The sequence below is a fragment of the Symsagittifera roscoffensis genome, chromosome 3 (assembly GCF_963678635.1).
Source record: "Symsagittifera roscoffensis chromosome 3, txSymRosc1.1, whole genome shotgun sequence".
NCBI lineage: Eukaryota > Metazoa > Xenacoelomorpha > Acoela > Convolutidae > Symsagittifera > Symsagittifera roscoffensis.
In genome coordinates, this window is record NC_087064.1 from 19,389,983 (window position 1) to 19,415,684 (window position 25,702).

Genomic DNA, 25,702 nt, shown 5'->3' on the forward strand with positions numbered 1-25,702 from the left:
TGATTAACTGGTAGTTTTTGTAATTTTGATTGACTAAAAAGCTAAAAACGATCATTTTTTGAGACAAAACTTTAGGGCTGAACTTTCCAAAACAAATTGCACCATATTAATTCTCCTAAAACTTTAAGCAATTTTTGTATTCATCAATTTCACTTAAAGACCACTCAATTTGAGTAAAACGCTTTTAAACTTCAAGTTAAATGCTTTTTGTCCGGATAATTTAAATCATCATTGTATTGCTACCGAACAGCCATGTTTTCAAGCGCTGTCTAGACAATAACTTACCGTTCGCGGATCTAACGGCACAATTTAAACAACACACCTAACAAGCTCGTATCGTCGTCCTGATGGCAGTTAACCATCTCGATCGCCAACAAACTGGCGCAATCCCACTATCATTTTTATTTTTAGACTTTTGCGACTATTTTTTGTTTTTGTCCAAACTCGCGATTCATGTTTGCGACTTAAGATTTGATCGCATTTTGCTATTTTCGGCCTATTTGCAAATGGGGCTTTATGATGTAATGACTAAAAATAACCATAACAGTAAGCGAATCACAAATGAGTTATCTGCGGTGTAAGTTGCGTCATTTATTTATTCTTTCATTTATTGATGCTTTTTCTAACAAACACCCTAATTTCTAATTAATGTCCTTATTAGTCAACGGTTTCTTGTTCCAAATAAATAATCACAAAAGGGCTACATCGGTTTGTGTTAAATGTAAACGCTGTTATGTTTCTCATTTGTCGTGTCTCAATGTCGTTATGTCTTGTCGTCTATATGTCTTGTCGTCTCAATCTTCGTATCATATATCTTACATAGCACCATGTATTTTAGCTCTCATTTGGTAGTAACTAGCATACAACTTTAACAGCATAACAGCGTGAAATTTTAACGGTGGGCTTCAAGGGATAATCTCAATGTTGTCAGTATGTCGACACATCATGTCGAAAGTCGTTCTGATAGATAACGATATAATTACCTCAACAAGACTTCAAGACATTCAAAACATATTGTTCGCTTCTACTTTTGTTCACAATACACTGCAATCTCTTCAAAACACCTGAAAACACGAAAAAATTGATATGTGATTAAAACTTACATTTTTAATTTTATTCTAAAACAATATTTTTGTTCTGATTAAGAAAAACTCGCTGTCGATTCGACTTTAGATTCTAAATTTGTAAGCTGAATTTATGACTATATATAGTGAAGTATATTCGTCAATGAACAAAGCAATGACAAATAAAGTTTTCTTTCAACTTTATCATCAACGTCATCATCTTCGTCATCGTGGCAGCGGTGGCGGCTGCAATGACACAGGCAATACGGTGCGACATCTGAGTAGGGTGTTTACATATTTTTTGGTAGTCACTTTTCTACTAGCTGGTCCACCAACTTGTACACAGGCACTGGACTGCACAACCAGCCGCTACACGAAACATTTGTGCCTCTACAGGAACTCCTCCTGCTGCAACAGTACGTTCCTTTTTTCACCTAGATCAGCCAATGGCGTGCGCGGCAAGATCATTTTACCGATGAGGGGAGGGGTTTAATTCAAAGTCATTTTCTAGTATTTCGAGTTCTGCCCAAACACCGCAACAAGACTGCTCGTATATCAGGACAAAGCCCTGTATATTCCGACTGCCCGTTAATCATATCGAATAGCTTTTGGCAAAAGAAAAAATTGAAAAACTATAAATTTTGGACACAATCAAGGATCAAGTGTAAAAATTTGAGTCGTACCATTTTAATAGAACCAATTTGCTAGCCTCAATTCAATTTGGAATGATTTTGTTGAAACATATCGCACGTTAACTGTCCCAAATTGGCCAAAATGGCACTATTTAAACCCCCATTACTTTGCAAAAAAAGATCACGGGTAACATATATTTTTAAATTTAAGCTCAAGACAGCAATACCTTTTAAAGGATTTCTAAAATTTTGTCAGAAATGCTTAATTCAAAAATCGAAATTTGTCTGAAGAAAAAAAACCATCTCGAGCTTAAATATTCCGTTACCTTCATCATGAGAATCGGAAGAGAAACTGTAAATTTGGGACAAAGTCAAAAACTAAGTGCAAGAAATTTGAGTCGTGCAAAACTAATACGACCGATTAGCTACTCGCACTCAGTACAAAAAAAAAGAGAAATTAATCGATTATATTATAATAATAATTATATTTTCGGCAAAGTTATAATTAATTATAAGCAACAATTTTAGATATTTAAACGATATATAATCCATTATAATGATAATATGTTTGGTGAAATTTTAATAACTTGTGATCAATTATAACTGATTATAATTTTTCCGAAAATCTCTTGTAATCTCTGATCATAGATTATAATATCTTTTCTATCAAAATTTTACCACATACCACCTGGAAAGCACAAAAAACAGCACAAAATAAAAGGCATTGAAGCGATGACGTTTGCTGAATAATTATGTATTATAATTTTGTAAAATGGATTATACTTTAATAAGATTTCAGAAAAAAAATCAAAAAAAAAATCGATTATATTTTTTTTGTTTCGAAAAAGAGTAACATTGTAATCTACTTTCAATCGATTATAATCATTTTTTTGAAAGCTATGGAGATTGACATAAAAAATCCAATACAATATACTATTTTCTCTTTTTACTTTAGGGTAGCCTCAATCAAATTGGAACAATTTTATTGAGCGGGATAATTCGCTCGGCACAAAATATTCGCGTTACATTTTCAGCATTATGAATAAAATCTTCAAAACACGCATAGATAAGTCCAAAGAATGGCCAAACTGGCTATTCTTAAAATCCAAAAGTTTTGCACATATTAATCGGGGATCGGATGTAAAATGCCTTTTTATAATTGATGTCCAGGGGTATAAAAATTGTTTGTCAAAAACTACTATTTCGATTGCCAAAAGTTCGAAGATTGGCTTAATAAAAAAACCACCCCAAGCAAAAATAGTCAGTTTTCTTCAAAAATCGGAACAATAACAACCAATCCTAGCTCTACAAAAGTAGACTAGTAGACTACAAAAGGTTGCTAGACTACACAAGTTATACGTAACAAGACGTAACGAAGTTTTTCATCAAATAAAAATTAAGTTCAGTGGCTGGATTATCGGTTAACAGCTTAACTCGGTTAATTGTGCATCTGCTGGTTAGACATCAAGTCTCTTTTTATCTCTCATTCCTTCTATTCTCAGGAGTTGATGTTTGATGTTTGTTTCTTATTGAAAGAGAAAAAACAATTGATAAGATCTGAAGATTTGTGTGTTTTTTGCTTTTTAGCTATGTTGTTCCCTTGTTCAATCTCAAAAACAACAAAAACGTGTCGCCGTTTTGTCCGGTTTTCGAGGCAGAATATCATTGTAATTCGAGGTTGATTAAATAATCATAAGCGGCAGGCCTGGAAGTGTCTTAGAAATTTTTCCAAAAATTTAAAAGACAGAAAATTGATTTGTTTTTTATCGTTTCCGAAAATTCATTTATTTTTGAAAAGTAAATAGAAAAAATTTGGTTCTTAAGGTAGAGACACTTTTTGTTGGTTGTCTTATAACATTGTCAACAAAAATTCCTGAATAAACAATTGGGATAATAGACAAAATTGCTCGTATCAGGGCAACACCAAAAAATTTCAGACTGCCTTTTAATGACAAATCAATCTTTTTTTCTATCCGAGCTCTGAACAATAAAATTTCAGATGGTTGAACAAAATTTAGTTGAAAATAGCTAGATAAAGAGTCGAAATTAAGCTGGAGAAAAAATCTCCCGAGCATCGAAATTCGCAATAACAAAATGCCTGTAATATTACACCTGCATGTGACATAATGCAGTAATATGTGATGCAATATGCTCAATCACAAAAAAACGGAACCCACAAAGTTCCATTTTTGTATCCATTGAATTTTACAGAGGTTATTTTTTACTCAGGCGCCTATATTTAATAATTTTGAGGAAGATGCGCGCGCGTACGCAAAAGTTGCATTCAGACGCCATTTTAGCCTGTTTTTTTTTCTCAACTGGCCGAAACAAGGTCTTTTTAGTTCTCTGAGAGATCTCGGAATATCAATTTGATCAAACTAAAGTAAATATTTTGAAAACTTTTGAAAATCAGCACCCCTCCAGAAACTCAAAGATTCGCCCCTGATTTTGGTATTGTGAATAAAACGAGTTATCACTGGAAGAGATCTTCTTTGACCACATTTACTGAGTAAAAAGTGGCCCATTTTTTGCGGAGATTCTTACGGGACAAACAGAAATTTTCCGATATGAGCACGTCATCACACATAGTTGCATTTTTGGGAAGCTCTTATCTTTCTGAAATTTCTGATAACTATCTACATCATAATCAGGGGCGGATTGCGGAGATGGTGGGGGCGAACGTTTTCCTTCAGGGATTCGACCTCCTGCCGACCCAAAGGATCCCTCTTTGGTACTATTTTAAGACCTTCAATTTTTGGATAACCGACCATACAGTTTTTCTAAAGGCATTTTTGGCACCAGTATGTACAAATTTTGACCAAAAAAGCCCTAAAAATGTACCATTGGATTTTGGATCAATTTTTGATCAAAATTTTTCTTAAAAACGTACTTTTGGCATGTTTTTTTCCTCAAAAGTTTGACTGCGGAGCAGAAAATTTGGTCGAAACAGGATCTTTAAATTGATTTAGGAGAGCTCGGAATGTCAGAAAATAGGAGAGCTCAGAAAGGAGGGCTTTGAAATTAGGAGAGCTGATTAAAACAATTCAACAAAACTTTCGAAGTTTTTTGAATATCTCCCCTTGAGAAAGTACTTGAATCTGGTCAATATTTAAAAAATTATAATTTTTCTGAACTTCGTTTTGCAAATTATATTCTAAAGTTTTGTAGCCTGAAACTTTTGGAGTAAGTAAGTTTTTGCGTTTGTTTCAACATTGAAATTGATCGAACAGACAAATCGACCGAACAATCCTTCCGAAAGAAAAAAATGGATTCTATAAAATCTAGTTTACAGACCATTAAAACAAAAATCAATTGAAAGTTTTCAAGAAAAATAAATTGGGTTATTAACATTTTGATTTAGCTACTCTATGACAAAAAACTTTCTCAAGCAGTGTTGTGATTTGTTTTAGTGTCTTAAATGACCTTCGGTATTTAATTAATACCTGTTAACCAATTTAGTTACGACCATTGGTCGATATGAGAAAAGTCAGTTGTCCTTTTAACGTTCTTAATTCACATACTTCTTTTTAATAGTTTTAGTCTTTTAAGTTTATTTACAGTACTTGTAAATAGGTATACAGAATTAGAATAGTTTATTATGGCGCAGTCTAATGATACGAACGTGCGTGGATTTCCCCACTTTTGGCCTAACCATACCCTAGAGCCAGCGCATGCCTGGAGCCAATGGAGCGACCAATTTCAATTGGCGATCATTGCCAAAGAAAACCTGGATTTGGAAAGTCTGAATGGACCAGAGATCCCAGAGACGCAAATACCAATTTTGGAACAAGCAACAGGCAGCGAGTCGGACACGGAAAGAACCAACAGAGAGAATAGCAACAAAAACGCGTTGAAACAGTACGAATCCGCCGAATAAAAGCGGATCAACGAAGAAATGAGGAAATATAATGGAATGAGACGAACAAAGGAGAACAAGAAACTGCGGTCAATTTTAATACTAGACTTAGGGAGCGAAGGAAAAAGAGTCTTTACACAGAAGAACCCGAGAGTCAAGATTTTAGCAATAATTTTCTCCGAGTTCTGGACTTTGCTTAACGCAGCATTTAACAAACCGCCCACCACTACGTTTGAAAGATACAAATTATTAAATCGGAAGCAGAAAGACCGCGAGTCTTACGAACAATTTTGGGGAGCCCTGACGGATTTGGCTAGCACGTGCAACATCAAGGAATCCGACGAGGCAGAGTGGATAAGGGACATTTTCATCTGCAATATGAAAAACACAGACACCCAGAGGAAACTACTGTCAGGTACCATAAGCCCGTTGGATGCACTTAATCAAGCTTTAATCGACGAAAAGGGATATTTTAATCATCAGAAAGTGACGAATATGTCACGGTCGTCGACCAAGTGGACAACTTTAAAACATTTTAACAATCATAATCAGATCAAAAAGAAACCGAGCCTAAACATTGAACGGAGTAATTCGTGCATGAAATGTGGGAATGCATTTACAAAAGGGCACTTAAACGTCTGCCCAGCGAAGGACATAACCTGTAAAAATTGTAATTATAAAGGACACTTCGCCAAATTTTGTAAATCGCGTAATAAAAGACCAACTGTAAATACTGTATCAGATAATTATGTAAATACCGAGAATTGTACATACGCACCTCCGGAAAACTCGTGGGCGGAAGACCAAGAATCGTGTGATGTTATAAATGCGTGGAACGAGTACGGCAGAGTGACGATGACGATTTTTTTCGGTGTTGAGTGTGAGAACTATTTACGACAAAAACGGTCTCGAAACAAAGAAACTACTGAACTTAGGCATCGGCTGGGATATGATTGTAAATATGAACATACCAGTAGCTTCAGCAAGCCCCGTAAGTTTTTTAAAACTTCTATCAAACTGGCGTTAGACTCCAAATTATTGAATGATCAAATTTTTAAAAATAAGTATCAAATGCCGAACATCCACGAACTTATAGACAACGTGGCTCTTCAAATTTCAAAGAAATCCAACGGGCGAGTTGGTTTAGTAATCTAGACCTGAAAAACGCGTATTGTCAACTCAAACTATGCGAACAAACGAGTAAGCAGTGCAATTTTAGTTTAGTAGGCGGCGAAACTACCGGAACGTATCAATTTTTAACGGGATTTTACGGAATGGGGGACATGCCAAATGAATTCCAACGGGTCTTGGATTCACTGTTGAAAAATATCCCTTTCGCAAATTGCTACATAGACGACATCCTGGTAGCTTCGCGTGGATCCTTCGAAGAACACAAAGCAATAGTGTATAAAATCTTATAAATATTAGATAAGACTAATATGGCGGTTAAATGGGGGAAATGCACATTTTTAAAATCAGATATCGAATGGCTTGGCTTCAAAATTGCCGGCGATAGAGTACGACCTTTGGGCGGTAAAGCAGACGCAAGAAAAAACTTGCCAATCCCCAAGAAAATTTCCGAATTACGTTCGTTCTTCGGTTCGATAAACCAGTACGTAAAATTCGTCCCTAACTTATCGACCCTAAGTTCTTCCCTTCGTCCTCTACTAAATAAAAAAACGGTTTAGAAATGGGACAATAACCACTCAATAGCGTTTGAGAAGTTAAAAGCGCAAATCGTTAATATCACAGAAAACAGTCATTTTTGATATAAAAGAGAAGACAAGACTGAAAACAGATGCTTCACACAACGGACTAGGCGCGAACCTAGAACAATTACAGGGCGACCAGTAGAAAACAATCGCGTTCGCATCTAGATTTTTGAATAACCATGAAATGAAGTATTCTACCAATGAATTAGAGTTGCTGGGAGTCGTATGGGCAACCGAACACTTTAGAAACTACCTGTATGGAACTGAATTTCAAATAGTATCAGACCATAAAGCATTACTATCAGCACTCTCAGCAAAACATGTGAATGAAACAATGCACAGTCGATTGACCCGTTGGGTGAACAGACGTTTACCATTCAGTTTTGAATTATCGCATTTACCGGGAAAGCATATGGGTTTTACATATCTTCTATCTAGACTTCCTTCGGCCAAAGCCCTCCCAATTTCTCACTACGACAATGAATTTGTAGTCGCTTCAATCGACAAAATTCAGAAAATTCTATTGAATAAACAACATTCTAAAATTGTTACTGTAAATACTGTAGATAGACCAGCGGTCGCTGTAAATACTTATTCTCGAGTTATTACAATCCCGTCGGGAAACAAAAATTCAAGCGACGTGATTGGTCAGAATCAGTTAAACAGTTCTTTAGCTCTATTTAATCTCAAAATTATTGCTGCTATCATATCTTGTATCGCTTGGTCAATAAAACTTTGTCATAAAAATCATACTCGGACAGGAAATTGTACTTCAATTTGCCAACCTGTTGATAACTCAAAATTCAATTTTAAAAGTTTTACGTTTGCGGAAAAAGTCCTGTTACATTTTAGATTAGAAAACAGACAATTTTTACCATCCTCCAAAAATCGGCTAGAATCCCAATGGATAAAGTTAATGAACCCCTATTGATCATTCCGGAGGACTATAAAATCGCTCTCAAATTCAGAGATGACCGACTTTCACCCGACCACGCGGACCTCGTCAGAAGATACAATGCGGACTTAAATCTACCGATTTCCCCGATCCGCCCTGAAAACCACTGTTCATAGAAACTGCTGCATATTATGACCAGGGAAGATAAAGTGCTGTGGGACTTGATCGAGACTATAAAAACGAATCGACCAATGGGCATACACGGACCTAACATGAAAATCTACGCCAAAGATCTACACGTGAAGGACGATTTGCTTTTCCTCGATAACAAATTAGTCGTTCCAGCTACCATCAGGGGAAGCTTCAATTCGATGCTCCATGAGACTCATCGAGGACAGTTTGGGATGAAATCACTTGCCGAATACTTGTGGTGGCCGCACACTTATCGACAAATTTACCACCACGGGAGAACGTGTAGTCAATGCTTAGAAGCTGGTAAGAACATCAAAAATTTACTAGTTTCTCATAATATTCCGAAACTTCCGACGTTGACATTCGCGAATGAGGAAATCAATCTGGACTTTGCTGGACCGTTAGACACGTTCTGGGGTAACAATAAGTATATCCTTCTTTGCATTGACCGCTATACAAAGTTCCCTTCGGCCAAAATTGTTAACAACAACTCTACGAAAAATGTAATTTCCTTCTTAAACGATTACTGTCATCTTCACGTGTTCCCAAGAAAAATCAGAGTCGAACATGGGTCATGCTTTTTATCCCATGATTTCAAAAACTTCTGCGAAAAATTCAACATTGAAATTTTTTACTGCACAGTCGGCGATCACAGAACCAATGGGATGGTGGAAAGATTAGTTTACACGATCAAATCGAAGCTACTAGCAATGTCTTTCAAATTACCCAAGCCTTCACTAAACGAGTCGATTGAAAAAAATATTTGGAACTTGAGAATCTTGAAGCAATCCGCTATCGGCTGTACCTCATTTGAATATATTTTTTAATAGAGCAGCGAACACTAGGTGGAAAAACTTTATGTCCGATATTGACCATCATTTAAATAAAGGGAAAGCTATCATGTCCAAAGATCGAGCCACTAACTGGGAACTCCACGACGGGGCAGAAGATGGATATCTGGACGAGGAAAAGGACTCAGACCCAGAAAACAACCTGCCACTAACTAGGACGGTCACTAAAAATACGAACCCGGACGAAAACAACCAAGAATCAGAACCTCTCGCAAAAAAAAGCAGTCATGGGAGGTAAATTGTATAGAAAGGTCTCGAACAGGAAAAATAGGGATCCATATTTTAATCTAGTTAAGAAGGATATTATTGACTCTTCAGAACAAACCATAACCCTTGGCAACGGTCAAGTTTTACGCAAATCAGATCTGACCATCAAAGGAAAAATACGCCCTGGGTCTAAAAAATAATAGTGAATCAGACACCCACCGGGCTTAAACTTCATACTCATTCTAGTTTAGCTGGAAAAAGGAAACTCTTACCACCGAAGAAAGCAGTATCGACACCCTCTGGGCATTCGGGACAAGGCACCTCAGGAGCGATCACTAACAGAGCATGGACTGGCGCACCGACTGCGAGCGTGGCCACTCAAGATTCCTCTCGAACTTCTTCAGGTTCTTCATCCTCATTAAATCTAAACTCGTGGGACGGGATAATTGATGACTACTTCGACGATGTGACCAATAATAATGTACCTCAGAGTCATCCTTCCGAATCTAACCAGGGCTTAAGTGTTACAGGTACCGTCGACTCACCTCACTCGAGCTCAGAAAGGCCATTAAACACTGACCTCCGGGAGATCGTTAACATCCCCGTCTCAACCGAAGCAGAAGGTTCTCAAGACAACCCTATACTGTTAGACAGTACTCCGGATTTTACGGCCAACCCGACGATAAATTTACGACAATCTAGACCACGCAGGAATGTGGGATCTCCACAATTCTATAGAAATCGCTGCTTTATCGACGTGGTCCTAGAAAAAGATGACACAGGGGCGTCACCCTCATTTTTTACTACCTCCCCCGGCATTCCCAGGGCAACTTTCACGGTCTCATCCATGTCTGATTTATTGACACCACTAGCGGAGGCCCCTCCCCGACGAACACTCATTGCGAAAACGATATTAGCCTGGTCATCAAAGAATTCTCTCCCGCCGGTCAAACCAGTAATTTCACCAATGAAGACCCTGTTCAACGAAAATTCCTCGGGCTCACACTCAGCTTATCAGATTGCGAAGGAATCTCCGCACGAGGTAGACAACTGCAGCGAAATTTCCTCGACTATCGATTCGGAAATGAGGGCTAAACTGAATGATTTTGACAACCAAATTAACTAACTCACTTATTAAATAAACTGAGAAAAATACAAACTTTACCCATGTCTCACCTTCTGGTTTTATTTGTTATCTGTAGATACAATTTTACATGTTGATGTACATGTTGTGGATTACCGTTAGCTTAGCTTTAATTTAGTTAGTTGCTGTATTTTGTAAATTTGTAATTCTGTATATTCACCCTGTACATTGTACATTCTCTCTCATTTGTGGATACTATTTTGCTTCTGTATTTTTACCTTCGTGGCGCAGATTGTAAAATCTTGTTCATTCCCGAAGGGGGAAGAAGGGTGTATATAGAGTTATGTAGTTAGTATGCAGTTTTTTTTTCCCGGTGGGAAATGTTGTGATTTGTTTTAGTGTCTTAAATGACTTTCGGTATTTAATTAATACCTGTTAACCAACTTAGTTACGACCATTGGTCGATATGAGAATTGTCAATTGTATTTTCAACGTTCTTAATTCACATACTTCCTTTTAATAGTTTTAGTCTTTTAAGTTTATGTACAGTACTTGTACATAGGTACACAGAATTAGAATAGTTTATTAAGCAGCATGCTGCGAGCCTATTTGAAATGCATATTTTATACGATATCAATTTTCCGTGTCAGGAGGGAGGCAGAGGGGGTCAGTTAGGGGAGGGGGATATTGTACGGTTGATCCGAAAAGATTTTAGGTAAGTTGTTGAGTCTGATTTTTGCGAGACAAAATGATTCTTGTCGAATCACAAAAATTCAAATCATTACTGTAATTTTACTGCTTACATGACAGATGGTGTAATAATTTTCATGAAAAACTGTGTTTGATTACAGTTTCTCAACGTTTTTGACCAAAAACTATTAAAAACGACTGCAAGTTATGTTTGTAAGGTGTAGCGAAGGATGGAAAGATGAAATATTTCATCCTCGTTTCGAGTTGTTTTTGGTTAGAAAGGTTGAGAACAATTTTCAATATATCATATGCGTTTTTTTCGGGGAAATGTTACACCACAATTAATTTAACTTGTAGAAAGCACAGTACTGGTTTGATTTATATTGAATAGAAAAGAACAATTTTGTCTTCGCGAAAATCATACTCAAAATTTGACAAGAGTAGATGCTAACCGTTTTGATGAACTCAATTAATATATATTTTTTTATCAATTATGAATCAGAGTCGAATTTTAGATATATTGATTTATTGATTGTCAGTGATGGGTTTCAGGCTACTCTGGAGATGATTGTTGGCGGGAATTGTCGAAACTTGAAGATACTGCACCGGAAGTTCGATTCAAACGGAATTCCGTGTTCATCGACGAGGTGGAAAATAGACTATGCATCAATGGGCTCATACCCAAGTAAATAAATCCGGGCAAGCTGCGTAACTGTTCTCCTGAAATATACGCATGTGCAATCTAAGCTCAGATCATGGCGGGTTTTGAACCATCTACTTTATAACTGAGACTTCGAAACCCTAGCCATTTCACCGCTGCTTTTTAAGTGCTTCTAAACTGCCTAATGCACTGTTTCGTTTTGTGTAAGGGGGACTCATTTTGCTTGTAGACTCTTACGGGTTTCACAGAAAGTTTCCGAATTGAACACATGTTGAAGATTCTCAGATTGTTTTACGGCTACGGAGTGGAACTCAACTTTCGCTAGACATGCTGTTTAGGACGTCAGTTACTTGTATGTTTCAGGAATGAGAAGGGGGAGAAGTGGTCGCTGTTGCAAGGTTTCAATATTCAAGTGTCAATAGAGGACACGACCAGTGGATTCCCGATGGGTAGTCATATGGCGGAGTTCATGTTCACCGATGATAATCGTGAAGCCAACGGGGGTCCCGATCTCGAAGAAGTGCTCATGTGCTTCCCAGTTGGAACCGCTGAAACCATTCAGGAGCTCCGACAAGGTTTGTAAAACAATCTAATTTTTCACGAGAAGACTTTTTGAGTTTTCCGTTCTGATAGGCACGGATTGCCAAAAATAGACAAAAACTACTTTTTTGTTTCGCCGAAAGCTCCGAAATTAAAAATAGAAAATCCGCATGTCATGTTGAGAAACATGAATTAAATTGAAGTTTGGGTCCATGAAAAATCTTGGGTCCAAGCAGTGTAAAAAGTACCAATTTTTTTGATCATCCTTAAGGGTGGCGGATTCGACTTGAGCTTTTTACAGAGTTGCCATTCAAAAAAATATCCAAGAAAACGATTCAACAAACTATAAATTTTCATATATTGCATATTAGAGCAATCATGAGTTTTCATGTATGACAATACACAAGCTGTTTTGTTATGAGCCTACTGTATATAGTCTGTAAAATTTGTGCGACAGGTATGGCGCCATATAGGAATAGTGCATGGCTTGCTTATGTTATCTCGCTGTTAGTATCTCGCAGTTTTAGTTCGTCATGCCAAAAGATCACATACCATAAATACATGCTGTTCTTAGACTTAGGGTTGGGTCTTAGCAGATTTAGGGTTGGGTCATACCCTTGATATTTTCACCAATACACTCCAGGTGTCTCGCATTTGGTATTTTTTGACATCCGTTTTTGAAAAAATTCTGAAGGTTATTTTGGTTCCAGATATTAGTGCTCTTTAGATTGGAGTGATCGTCAAAAGTTAGCAGTTTTTGGTCAAAACTCCTTGGAAAGCAAAATCTTCCTTATTTGTTTTGAGAATACTCAGAAAGACGATTCGACAAAACGGACCCATAAATTTCGCGCCAATATGAATAATTTTTCCGGCATTTGAAAAAGTGACAAAATATATTTGATTAAGCAAACTTTTTGCCGCCTTTTGTTCTGCAATTTTTATCAGCTAAAAAATACCGATGCTTGTTTGAGTTCAAACTAAAAAGATTTTTTCAGCTCTAACTTCGAATAAAGAGACGAAAATTTTCTGCTCGTTGTGGTTTTCTTCAGACAACTTCAACTTTTTAGTTAACAGTTTTTGACCTTTTTTAAAAGTACATATGAATATTTTTTTTATAAAATGACAATTCGCAACCAAAGACAACTCCTAGTAAAAAACAATTCGAAGCAACGACGTGCGCGTAGCGCGCCTACCGACGACCATAAACCAAACTCCCTATGCTTTTAATAAAGCACAATTTTTCTTGCGAAAAACAGGGTCATTTTAGTGGGAAAGTTTTGACTTTCAATTTAAATCTAAAAATATATATCGAAAATTTTTTTGAAAATCCGCTCTTTGCAAAAATCTTTGATCCGCGCCTCGTTTAGCAGCTTTTGGTAAATCCTCTGCGTTTCTATCAGCACAGAAATGGAAAATGATGAACTATTTGCTTCTTTAGCAGCTTTTGGTAAATCCGCTGCGTTTCTATTAACGCAGAAACGGAAAACAAGACTGCTCGTAACATGGCGAAGTCCTGAAAAATCCGATATGCTTATTCACCCTTTGTGTATGAGGGATTCCACCGGCAAAAAAGCTTCCTTGAACCAATTTGGAACGAGTTCTAAGACGGTTTAAATTTTTGCTTACGATTTAATAGCGTAAAATATATCGCGCGTTAATTGTCTCAAATTGCCCAAAATGGCAATCTTTGAATTCCCATAATTTCACAAAAATGGTTACAGGTGAAATTCAATTTTAAGCTCAGGACAACAATACCTTTTGAATGATATTTAAAATATTCGGTCAAAAATGGCTAGTTAAAAAGTCGAAGTTGTCTGAAGAAAAAAAACCCACCCTGAGCACAAATATCCCATTATTTTTGTTACGAAAGTCGGAACAATAATGAATTATTATTCCGACTTTCGATACAAAAGTAACGGAATATTTGTGCTCGGGGTAGGTTTTTTTATTCAGAACTTGATACGAGCAGTCTTGTTTGGTGGAATCCCTCATACGCGATGGACCGAATGCGCGAAAACAAAAATGAGCCAATCAGATTTCAGTAATCTAAAATTTGGGAGAAAAGTAAATATTTCCAGTGATTGAATATTGTTGATATTGGCGGAATATAAAAACGGCAGAAATATGCAAAATTTTCAAATTGTCACTGTCCGCCGCCAAATTGGAGCAATTTTTATATTTTCAGGGTTTCGTTGTGAAATAAGCAAAATATTGCCTCATTTAATTCGATTTAATTAAATGGCAATTGCTTCTTTTTAAAAATTCACTTTGGGCTAATTTTGTTTTCGGTCCTTCGCTCACGATTTTTTTCGCCCATTTGGTCCTTCGCGCATGAGAATAGCCCCCCCCCCCCGTCTTGTTTGTTCCTTTAGCAGCTTTTGGTAAATCCGCTGCGTTTCTATCAATGCAGAAACGGAAAATAATGAACTATTTGTTCCAGATGACCAAGTGTATTCGAAATATACGCATGTGCAATCTAAGCTCAGATCATGGCGGGTTTTGAACCATCTACTTTATAACTGAGACTTCGAAACCCTAGCCATTTCACCGCTGCTTTTTAAGTGCTTCTAAACTGCCTAATGCACTGTTTCGTTTTGTGTAAGGGGGACTCATTTTGCTTGTAGACTCTTACGGGTTTCACAGAAAGTTTCCGAATTGAACACATGTTGAAGATTCTCAGATTGTTTTACGGCTACGGAGTGGAACTCAACTTTCGCTAGACATGCTGTTTAGGACGTCAGTTACTTGTATGTTTCAGGAATGAGAAGGGGGAGAAGTGGTCGCTGTTGCAAGGTTTCAATATTCAAGTGTCAATAGAGGACACGACCAGTGGATTCCCGATGGGTAGTCATATGGCGGAGTTCATGTTCACCGATGATAATCGTGAAGCCAACGGGGGTCCCGATCTCGAAGAAGTGCTCATGTGCTTCCCAGTTGGAACCGCTGAAACCATTCAGGAGCTCCGACAAGGTTTGTAAAACAATCTAATTTTTCACGAGAAGACTTTTTGAGTTTTCCGTTCTGATAGGCACGGATTGCCAAAAATAGACAAAAACTACTTTTTTGTTTCGCCGAAAGCTCCGAAATTAAAAATAGAAAATCCGCATGTCATGTTGAGAAACATGAATTAAATTGAAGTTTGGGTCCATGAAAAATCTTGGGTCCAAGCAGTGTAAAAAGTACCAATTTTTTTGATCATCCTTAAGGGTGGCGGATTCGACTTGAGCTTTTTACAGAGTTGCCATTCAAAAAAATATCCAAGAAAACGATTCAACAAACTATAAATTTTCATATATTGCATATTAGAGCAATCATGAGTTTTCATGTATGACAATACACAAGCTGTTTTGTTATGAGCCTACTGTATATAGTCTGTAAAATTTGTGCGACAGGTATGGCGCCATATAGGAATAGTGCATGGCTTGCTTATGTTATCTCGCTGTTAGTATCTCGCAGTTTTAGTTCGTCATGCCAAAAGATCACATACCATAAATACATGCTGTTCTTAGACTTAGGGTTGGGTCTTAGCAGATTTAGGGTTGGGTCATACCCTTGATATTTTCACCAATACACTCCAGGTGTCTCGCATTTGGTATTTTTTGACATCCGTTTTTGAAAAAATTCTGAAGGTTATTTTGGTTCCAGATATTAGTGCTCTTTAGATTGGAGTGATCGTCAAAAGTTAGCAGTTTTTGGTCAAAACTCCTTGGAAAGCAAAATCTTCCTTATTTGTTTTGAGAATACTCAGAAAGACGATTCGACAAAACGGACCCATAAATTTCGCGCCAATATGAATAATTTTTCCGGCATTTGAAAAAGTGACAAAATATATTTGATTAAGCAAACTTTTTGCCGCCTTTTGTTCTGCAATTTTTATCAGCTAAAAAATACCGATGCTTGTTTGAGTTCAAACTAAAAAGATTTTTTCAGCTCTAACTTCGAATAAAGAGACGAAAATTTTCTGCTCGTTGTGGTTTTCTTCAGACAACTTCAACTTTTTAGTTAACAGTTTTTGACCTTTTTTAAAAGTACATATGAATATTTTTTTTATAAAATGACAATTCGCAACCAAAGACAACTCCTAGTAAAAAACAATTCGAAGCAACGACGTGCGCGTAGCGCGCCTACCGACGACCATAAACCAAACTCCCTATGCTTTTAATAAAGCACAATTTTTCTTGCGAAAAACAGGGTCATTTTAGTGGGAAAGTTTTGACTTTCAATTTAAATCTAAAAATATATATCGAAAATTTTTTTGAAAATCCGCTCTTTGCAAAAATCTTTGATCCGCGCCTCGTTTAGCAGCTTTTGGTAAATCCTCTGCGTTTCTATCAGCACAGAAATGGAAAATGATGAACTATTTGCTTCTTTAGCAGCTTTTGGTAAATCCGCTGCGTTTCTATTAACGCAGAAACGGAAAACAAGACTGCTCGTAACATGGCGAAGTCCTGAAAAATCCGATATGCTTATTCACCCTTTGTGTATGAGGGATTCCACCGGCAAAAAAGCTTCCTTGAACCAATTTGGAACGAGTTCTAAGACGGTTTAAATTTTTGCTTACGATTTAATAGCGTAAAATATATCGCGCGTTAATTGTCTCAAATTGCCCAAAATGGCAATCTTTGAATTCCCATAATTTCACAAAAATGGTTACAGGTGAAATTCAATTTTAAGCTCAGGACAACAATACCTTTTGAATGATATTTAAAATATTCGGTCAAAAATGGCTAGTTAAAAAGTCGAAGTTGTCTGAAGAAAAAAAACCCACCCTGAGCACAAATATCCCATTATTTTTGTTACGAAAGTCGGAACAATAATGAATTATTATTCCGACTTTCGATACAAAAGTAACGGAATATTTGTGCTCGGGGTAGGTTTTTTTATTCAGAACTTGATACGAGCAGTCTTGTTTGGTGGAATCCCTCATACGCGATGGACCGAATGCGCGAAAACAAAAATGAGCCAATCAGATTTCAGTAATCTAAAATTTGGGAGAAAAGTAAATATTTCCAGTGATTGAATATTGTTGATATTGGCGGAATATAAAAACGGCAGAAATATGCAAAATTTTCAAATTGTCACTGTCCGCCGCCAAATTGGAGCAATTTTTATATTTTCAGGGTTTCGTTGTGAAATAAGCAAAATATTGCCTCATTTAATTCGATTTAATTAAATGGCAATTGCTTCTTTTTAAAAATTCACTTTGGGCTAATTTTGTTTTCGGTCCTTCGCTCACGATTTTTTTCGCCCATTTGGTCCTTCGCGCATGAGAATAGCCCCCCCCCCCCGTCTTGTTTGTTCCTTTAGCAGCTTTTGGTAAATCCGCTGCGTTTCTATCAATGCAGAAACGGAAAATAATGAACTATTTGTTCCAGATGACCAAGTGTATTCGTATATACAAATGGTGCCTCTTCCCCCTAATGACGACTTGAAGCCCGTCGACTACCCCGGCAACCCGGTCCAGATATCCAGTCTGCCTGTGAAACACATAGAGCTGCACAACTGCAGACTAATAACAATGGAGAATATCGCCAATGCAAGCGAAGATGATGAAAGAGCAGTTGTTTTTAAAGACGAGAAAAACTATGTGAGTTCAAAAAAATTTTCTGACTAATCTGCAAAGTGGCCTGATATGACACTTTTGCTCAAAGTTGAAAAGGTGCTCGACTAAATTTTATTGTAATGGCATTAGTCAAGCATCAAAAAAGATGAAAAACAAGTTCATATGGATGCAAATAGCTATTAGAAGGTCTCAAAAAGAAACCTGCTGCTCAATATATATTTTAAGACTTTTAACTAAGCCATCAAGCCGAAAAGTTATTTATTGTCCCATTTTTAAAGTTAGTCGAACTTGATTTTTTGGCATAAATTTGTAAAAAATACGGCTCTTCCTCCTCCCCCCCCCCCCCCCCCTTACCAGAAAGGAAAAGAGCCAGAAAGACATGTTGAAAATGCGGGCTCTTTTGCCTTTTCCTACGTTTTTATCTTGCAAGCAACATCACTTTTTTGATTGAAAGAAAGAATTAGTCTAGAATATACCATATCAATTACGAGCGTTTCGCTTCCGTTATTAATTTTTAATACATGCAAACCGGGGCGGACCTTTTCTCGTGGGGGGGGGGGGAGGGGTCGGATTTATTTTAGAAAACAGAAATTAGAAAATTTTGTCAACCTTTTTTATGGTCAACCAAACTGATTTTCCGAGCGCTCTCGAATCACCATAAAAACCTATTTTGACCAAACTTTCTGCGTCGCAGGCCAATTTTTTCAGGCAATCTTTCTGTGTTTCTTACTTTGAAAAACGTGCAAACATTTTCTAAATTTTCTAAGTTTTTGCGGAGGCAAAATTTGTGTTGTGAGACTCAAATCTACATCAGTTTGTATCATAAAAGTTATATTGATTTCTTAAAACTTAGCATGTTAAGATGAGAGCAGTCGGAACAATCTGTTTATCGTCTAAAATTGAAAGAAAATGCAAACATGCAACTTTTTACAAAATTTTTCTTCAGTATCATTGGAAAAAGATGACGATCGTGCTCTCTGTTGTGATCTCGCTTCTTGCTCTCATACTGTTTGCTTGGGGTATATACAACTATTCTTCGCAACTGAAGCCAAGTTTTGTGAAGTCTGATTATTCTAACGAAGTTGCTGATGTCAAAGAAGCAGACTGCGAAGTTCAACTGATGGCAATAAATCAGGCTGCGAAGTCAGGTGATAACTTGAGGATGAGCGAGCAGGACTCAAATAAGAGTGCGCGAGAAGACAGCTTCGTACATACAAACATGTACATACAAACAAATCCTCATCAGGCTTGTTCATCTGATGAATTGCAAATACAAATGCAATCAGAGCCCGTCGCTTGTTTTTATTCATGTTTCAAATAAATGCACTTTTGCACAAATTTTGTACGCTAAAAAATTTTAAATTAGCTTAAAATTCTTATGAAAAAAGAGGTATCATTGGGGGGGGGATATTTAACATGATCCCCCAAAAATATTGGCGTCTTATGCACTAAACGACCCAAAATCAGCATTTCTTGAACTCAAAATAAAATGGTTGAATCTGATTGGCTAATCATATACTCAAATTCAATCAACATGGTCCTGCATTTCAATTAAAAATCCAAGCAGATAAAATTTATGGCCGAAACAACCAAAATTAAAAAACTTTTCTTCTGCTGAAGCCATTTTCCCAAGTTACTTGAAAAAAAAAATCAGACAAAGTTTAAAATTTTGGTAATTTCGGCTAATATTTTTTATCGGCTGAAAGTTTTGATTGAATTGCCTGAAAATGTTGCTTGAATTTGGTGGCGTCCCTCATGCTTGAAGGACTGAATGCTTGAAATTAATTTTAGATTGCTTTCAGCTAATCCGAATTGAATATTCAAAATCTCAAAGTAAATCACGAAAATCTCCAAGAAAGAAAATAAATCCAGGCCATTAGTGGTAATATTGACCGATTAGATAATAAGCAGATGAGTTTTCAAGACTAAAAATTCTTTGTGATTTTGACTTCATTAATCTTGATGAAACCCGCAATTTGTAACCCGCAATTTGTAACATTTTTGATTATTTTCCACTGATTTAATACATTTTCTGTTAATATTGACTTCGATTTTGTGAGAAAGGCATTTAGCCAATAGAAACGCTGAGCGATTTTGATTGGTTGAAATTTTTCAAGCATTCGGTTCTTCAAGCATGAGAACCCTCCCCCTTGAATTTGAATGGTTTATATTAGCCAGTCAGATTTGACTGCATAAGTTTTAATTCAAGATATAAAAATTTTGATTTTGGGCCGTTAAGTGCAAATGACCCGAAAAAAGTTACAGAGAGGGCTGTAAGATAAACATTGTAGATATACTGCGCTAATTTAATTTATCCAGATTTAGTGATCAAAATCTGAAACTGAAAAGCAGGTTTCAGATAAAAAGCAATCAACAAAGAGATTTGCCGTAGAATTCGGCCAAAATTGAGAAACTTACAAGTGTGAGTTTCAAAAAATTCAAAATATTATCAAAACTATTTATCACTATTTACAGTCACTATTTTTGAAATTTGGTCACCCTGGCAAACACAGTCATAGTCACTATTTCTCTCTCAAACAATTGGTCACCCTGAAGGGACCGGACGTTGGTTAGAACCTTACAAAAACATGCGTGCGTTCAGTTATGAGAACATAGATTGCCATTTTTTTTGATAATATGTCATCAGTCTCTTGGAACTAATTTACTTAATTAAGACATCCGATGAGTCACAACGAACCTAATTTCATGTTGGAAAACTATCGGGCTCAAAATTTTTGAAGACAATCTTGATATAAAGACATTAAACCCATGCAATTCTTAACAGCAGTCGAACATTCTGTCTATCATTTCCATTTTTTACAAAGCGTTGTGTAGTATATTGATTTCAAAATATTATAGTAATAATTGAACTATTTTTGTATAATCTATTTTAAAAAAAATTTTTGAGCTGTTTCTTCACTTTTTGTATCAGTGTGACTTCATCATATGCAAAAGCGTCAGCTTTGTAACAAATAGTAATTGTTTAAACTGCATTTCTTAGTATTGTCTAATTTGATAGTCGTCCAACTATAAACACCTGAAATCAAAAAAACTCAGATTTATCGGCCAAATTAGCAATTTCTACGATTATTGCAAACCAACAATTTTTTTATCAAAAAAGATCACAAATGAATTGTTTTCTACATTTCTACAAGTTACTGGCTTAAAAACCCAATTTTTTGTTATAAATTTAATTTTTTTAGACTGAAATTATAGTTCTGAAACTTGAAATTATAGCTGCTGAGGTTAGATTTTTTCATGAAAGCTGTCGATTGGCTTTAGTAAACATAATCTATAATTTATCCAGCAAAAAAAAGAAAAAGTATTCTTTTGATGCCTTAAAGCTAGTTTTTGAAATCTGAAACCAAAAACCTCAAGCTCACTCAAACTCTGTTCGTAAACAGAAAAAATTGATAGCTGGTCTAGTGTAATGTAGACTTATAAACTAAATTATAACTTAAAAACAAAAAATTTGCTCAAAAAAGCCTAAGTTTCTGGGGCTGAAACTATGATTTCTGTAACTGAAACTATAGTATGTTTACTAAAATTTAGAGTGTTGAAACTAAACATTGAGATTGGGACTTCTAATATATAAGCAAAAACTGCCGAAACGATACATTTTTAAGACCAAAAACCTAGTTTTAATGGGCTGAAACTGTAAGTTTGAAAGCTCAAACTAACACCATTTGGAAGTTTTTTGAATAAAAAGAATTGTGAAGGAATTGAGGACTTCTAATTTTACATATATTTTTCAAAATTTAGACGTAAAACGCAAAGTTTATGTGTCTGAAACCAAAAATAGTTTCAACCTCAAGGAATCAAGTTTTAAAATTAGTTACTTGGATTGTACCACCGTTTGTTTTCTCTTAAAAGTCATAATTCGGCGTTCGGAGATCAATATTTGATCAAAAGTTCAATTTTTGTGTTCTGAAACCTAAAAATACCAACATCTTACCATTTAATACAAAATGTTTTGCTCATGGAACCTAGGTTTGAGTTCACTAGTTGCCGTTTACTGTTTTATCTAAATCCATTAGCAAAAACTTATTTATTTGACCGAAAACTATCCTATTTTTCTGAAATGTTTGAACTTATAACTGAAACCTAGACTGAAACCTAATACTTTGAGTCTGAAACTAAAATTTGGTGTTTGGTGCTATGTGGTTGACGTTATTGTATATTTTTAATGTGTTATTTTGATCATCATTTGCTGTATAACAAAATTTATAATAAAAACAATGATTTATCGTTACTAATGATTGACTTAATTTGAATTTATGTTAGGGTAGATTGATTTAAACAAACTTTATCGAAATTCGATGCTCACCCTGGACAAATGATGAAGGGTTTGGATATATCACGGCAGAAGAGAAAGGTTGGGTAAATATGTGATGAAGGAATCCATGTATCATACAATTAAGGGTACTCTTCGATTATATATAGGACCTCTTAATCCCTTTCAAAAAAAAGTAAGATAATTTAAAAAATTTTGGAGCACTTTAGATTTAAAAAAATAATGATGCTAAGTTCAACTTAAAATTTTGGCACCTATTTGTCGGGTTGAATGAGTTACAAGACAAAAAAAGTATATTCTACTGGCCTACGTAGGCAGAGAACAATTCCTTCAGAAAAAATATAAATATTTTTGTAATAATAGTTATCGATTGTTTCATGAGCTAATGTCAGTCAGAAAGCTGTATAATATTTCCTCGAGATAGAGGAATATCGTGGACGTGTGTTAGCGTAGGGATACTTTTCGCCTGAGCCCTTCCAGGAATGTCTCTCAAGTAGAAAACAATTTTTGTGATTCTGAGGAAAGAAACCCATTTTCTCACAAGTAAGTAACGAACACAAATACTCATAGATCCTATCACCAAGAAGTTTTCGAATTTAAAAGCTGTTTCGAGTTTGTTGGAACAACGTGTTTCATTAGAAGTAGTTCTCTGCTGCGGTCGCACCAGTTTTACTAGGCGCTTCGTGCTGGTTGATTGCTTAGTAACCTAGTTTAAGCTACAAGTCTCACTTAAGAGCATGAACTTTTTTGACAAAATTTATAGTATAATCAACCGTTAGAAAAAAGTATGAATTTGTTTAATGGATAGTTAAAATTGACTGATGTAAAATTTTAATGAAATACTTTGTTTAGTACCAACAGAGACGGGGTCAATAGCTAGTTTTTACATTTAAACTAAATAATTTTTTGCCTGTTGTCCGCGTCAAGACTGCTGATTGATTTGTTCAGCTAATGTCTTTCAAAGTGTTTCCAGAACGTGCAAAAACTCTAAAACATTACCTTATTATTTTTATGAAAACAACGAAGCAAAAAGAAAGAAAAAAAAGAATCCCGGAAAGTGTTACTTTGACTGAGTGAGTGGAAATGAGAATGGGAAAAAAGTATGATGATTTTGGGCTGGTCCAACTTCCATGCGAAAATTCTTCAAAGTACTTTTGTCTAATACTAATCTTCGCAGACTTTGTTTCATCGGATATCTGTTTTATCTTCCGGTCTTTGGGAACTGCAGCATTTTTGTTTTCTGTGTTTCTTTACTTATTAAATAGCCTTTTTTCATTCAATCTTTTATTTGCAGGTTTTCTATTTCGCTGAATTTTTGGTTAGGTTGCAAAAGGACCAGGTGCTTATAGCTTTTTGTCTGTTTTTCAAAGCAGGGTTTTTAACCGGTCATCCTGTATAGCAACAATCTTTGTTTTCGATATCCGACAAAATAGTGCGTACAAAAAATTGGATATTTTTAAGGAATCCAATTTTGAAAGATTTACCAAAATCGGACTACAATACAAAGGGTTGACATTTTGAAGTGGAAAAGAGTCCACTCTGACCTTAAATAAACAATTAAAACAATTTTTTGTACTACCTGCCCGTGTACTTCCTTTTCGTGTACTACAATCAGTAAGTGTTGGCGCCAAAGGCCCCTTTAGAAAAGTTAAAAAATTAATAACCGAAAGCAAAATAACCTAGATTTATTGTTCGACCAAGTTAGCAATTTTCTTATGATTATTGCGAACACCTTTAAAATTACAAAAAAAAGATCACAGGTGAGTTTTTATTCATATTCGAGCTTCAGGCAACATAATCTTTCAGATGGTATAACAAATTTTCGTCGAAACTGCTTGGCTTGAAAATTGAAAAAATGGCTGAAAAAAAAACACCATAGGCAATAATTTCAACAGAATTTTCTTCAAAACTTTTTTTATAATAAGATCATTGTTCAATTTGAGAGTGACTCTTTTCTCTGAAAATTTGAAATCTGAAATAAATGTAAATTTTTTATTGATTTTTCATCAATGTTGAAATGAACGTAGTGACAAGAGTCATAGTAGAATCTGAAATTTTTTTTGAATAATTCGACAAAATTTGCTTCCAAAGAAAAATCAAACACCATCGGAGCCGAATTCTCAGGACAATCCCAGATAGTATTTGAAATTAGTCAACATCCAAAAAAATGCAGCCCAGAAAATAGGAGAACCGAAACAGTTAACATAATTGGCTATGCTAAAATGGAGTTTCATTTTGAAATCGGAAGTTCTCATGAATTCGAAAAAAATTACCTACAGACAATTTTGAAACTTTTTGAACCGAAGACTGATACATGATAGACCTCTGGAAAAACTCGTTGTATACTAATCATTTGGGTTTTCGGTTCAGAAAAATTGAAACATGCATGTAATTTTTACAATGAAACTGCAGGCCGTATATCTTTGCAGAAAAAAACAAAGAAGAAAAGACAAAAAGTTGAGAAATCAAACAATTTCCAGATTACATATGTAACATTTTACAAATAACATTTTTTTGCCGTGTGAAGCTTCATCAAAAAAGTTCTAAAAGCTTAAATTTACCGAAGATTCCGAAAAAGAAATATTGCACATTTATTAGCGAACATAACAGTGAATTTTTGTCTCCAAATTATCTAAACCATCATCAAAACCCAAAAATTTAAATTAAAAACTGCTCGTTTTGAAAGGCAAGGTCGCAAAAAACCGCACCACAATTGGAACCAAAAGTTTGCGAAAACAATTCATTTACTTTCCACCGTATGTTTCCAAGTTTAACCGTTTTTTTTTTTTTTTTGAAAATTTCATGAATTGAAACAGGGGCGGATTTAGGGGGGGGGGGGGGCGTACGCCCCTTCCACTCAGGGATTCGGTCCCCCCTTTGGTACTTTTTAAGAAATCCATTTTTTGCCGACCGACCCTAAAATTTTTCAAAAGAACCCCCCACCTCCCCCTCGAAAAAATCCGAGATCCGCCCCTGAATTGAAAGGTTAGAGCCTTCAATATTTACGGAGCAAACAAAACTATAACTTATAAAAACATCGTCGAATTGGAAAAGGAATGATTTTTTAAAATTACTACAAGATTTCAAAACCGCTATATATTTCAATTTGTTTTTCACGATATCGAATCTAACAAAGCAGTTTGTCTAACAGTGTTAGAACAGCTCAATGATCTTTAGAGATCTCACCAGATTGCTTTAAAAATTCTACTGCGGTTTCAAATTTATATTTTTGTTAATTTTTTCACATCATTTGAATGGGTAAACAGATTCTTAAGAATGGATATCCTGTAAAAATGTTATCCAATCTTTCAGCCGGGTCAAAAAAAACTTCAACAGAACTTAAAAAATTATTACGATCAATTAATTATTAGAATGAATAGGAAGGTCGAATGGAAGTATGTTAAGGTCCGAGCGCTTTGCTTTTCTTAGTTTACTTAATTGCATCTTTCACCACTTACATG

General features: G+C 35.7%; 2 protein-coding genes across 2 annotated transcripts in view; both read left to right on the forward strand.

Moving 5' to 3' along the window:
- LOC134841183 (golgin subfamily A member 5-like) overlaps positions 1-25,702 on the forward strand; it is a 164,072-nt gene that overhangs the window by 29,442 nt on the left and 108,928 nt on the right. The gene's annotated exons all lie outside the window — the stretch shown is intronic.
- On the forward strand, positions 577-19,906 carry LOC134841614 (uncharacterized). Its single transcript, XM_063857640.1, has 7 exons — positions 577-1,480; positions 11,736-11,868; positions 12,208-12,419; positions 14,825-14,876; positions 15,143-15,354; positions 17,760-17,971; positions 18,894-19,906. The coding sequence occupies exons 1-7, from the start codon at positions 1,198-1,200 to the stop codon at positions 19,266-19,268; spliced, it is 1,479 nt and encodes a 492-aa protein (XP_063713710.1). The 5' UTR covers positions 577-1,197; the 3' UTR covers positions 19,269-19,906.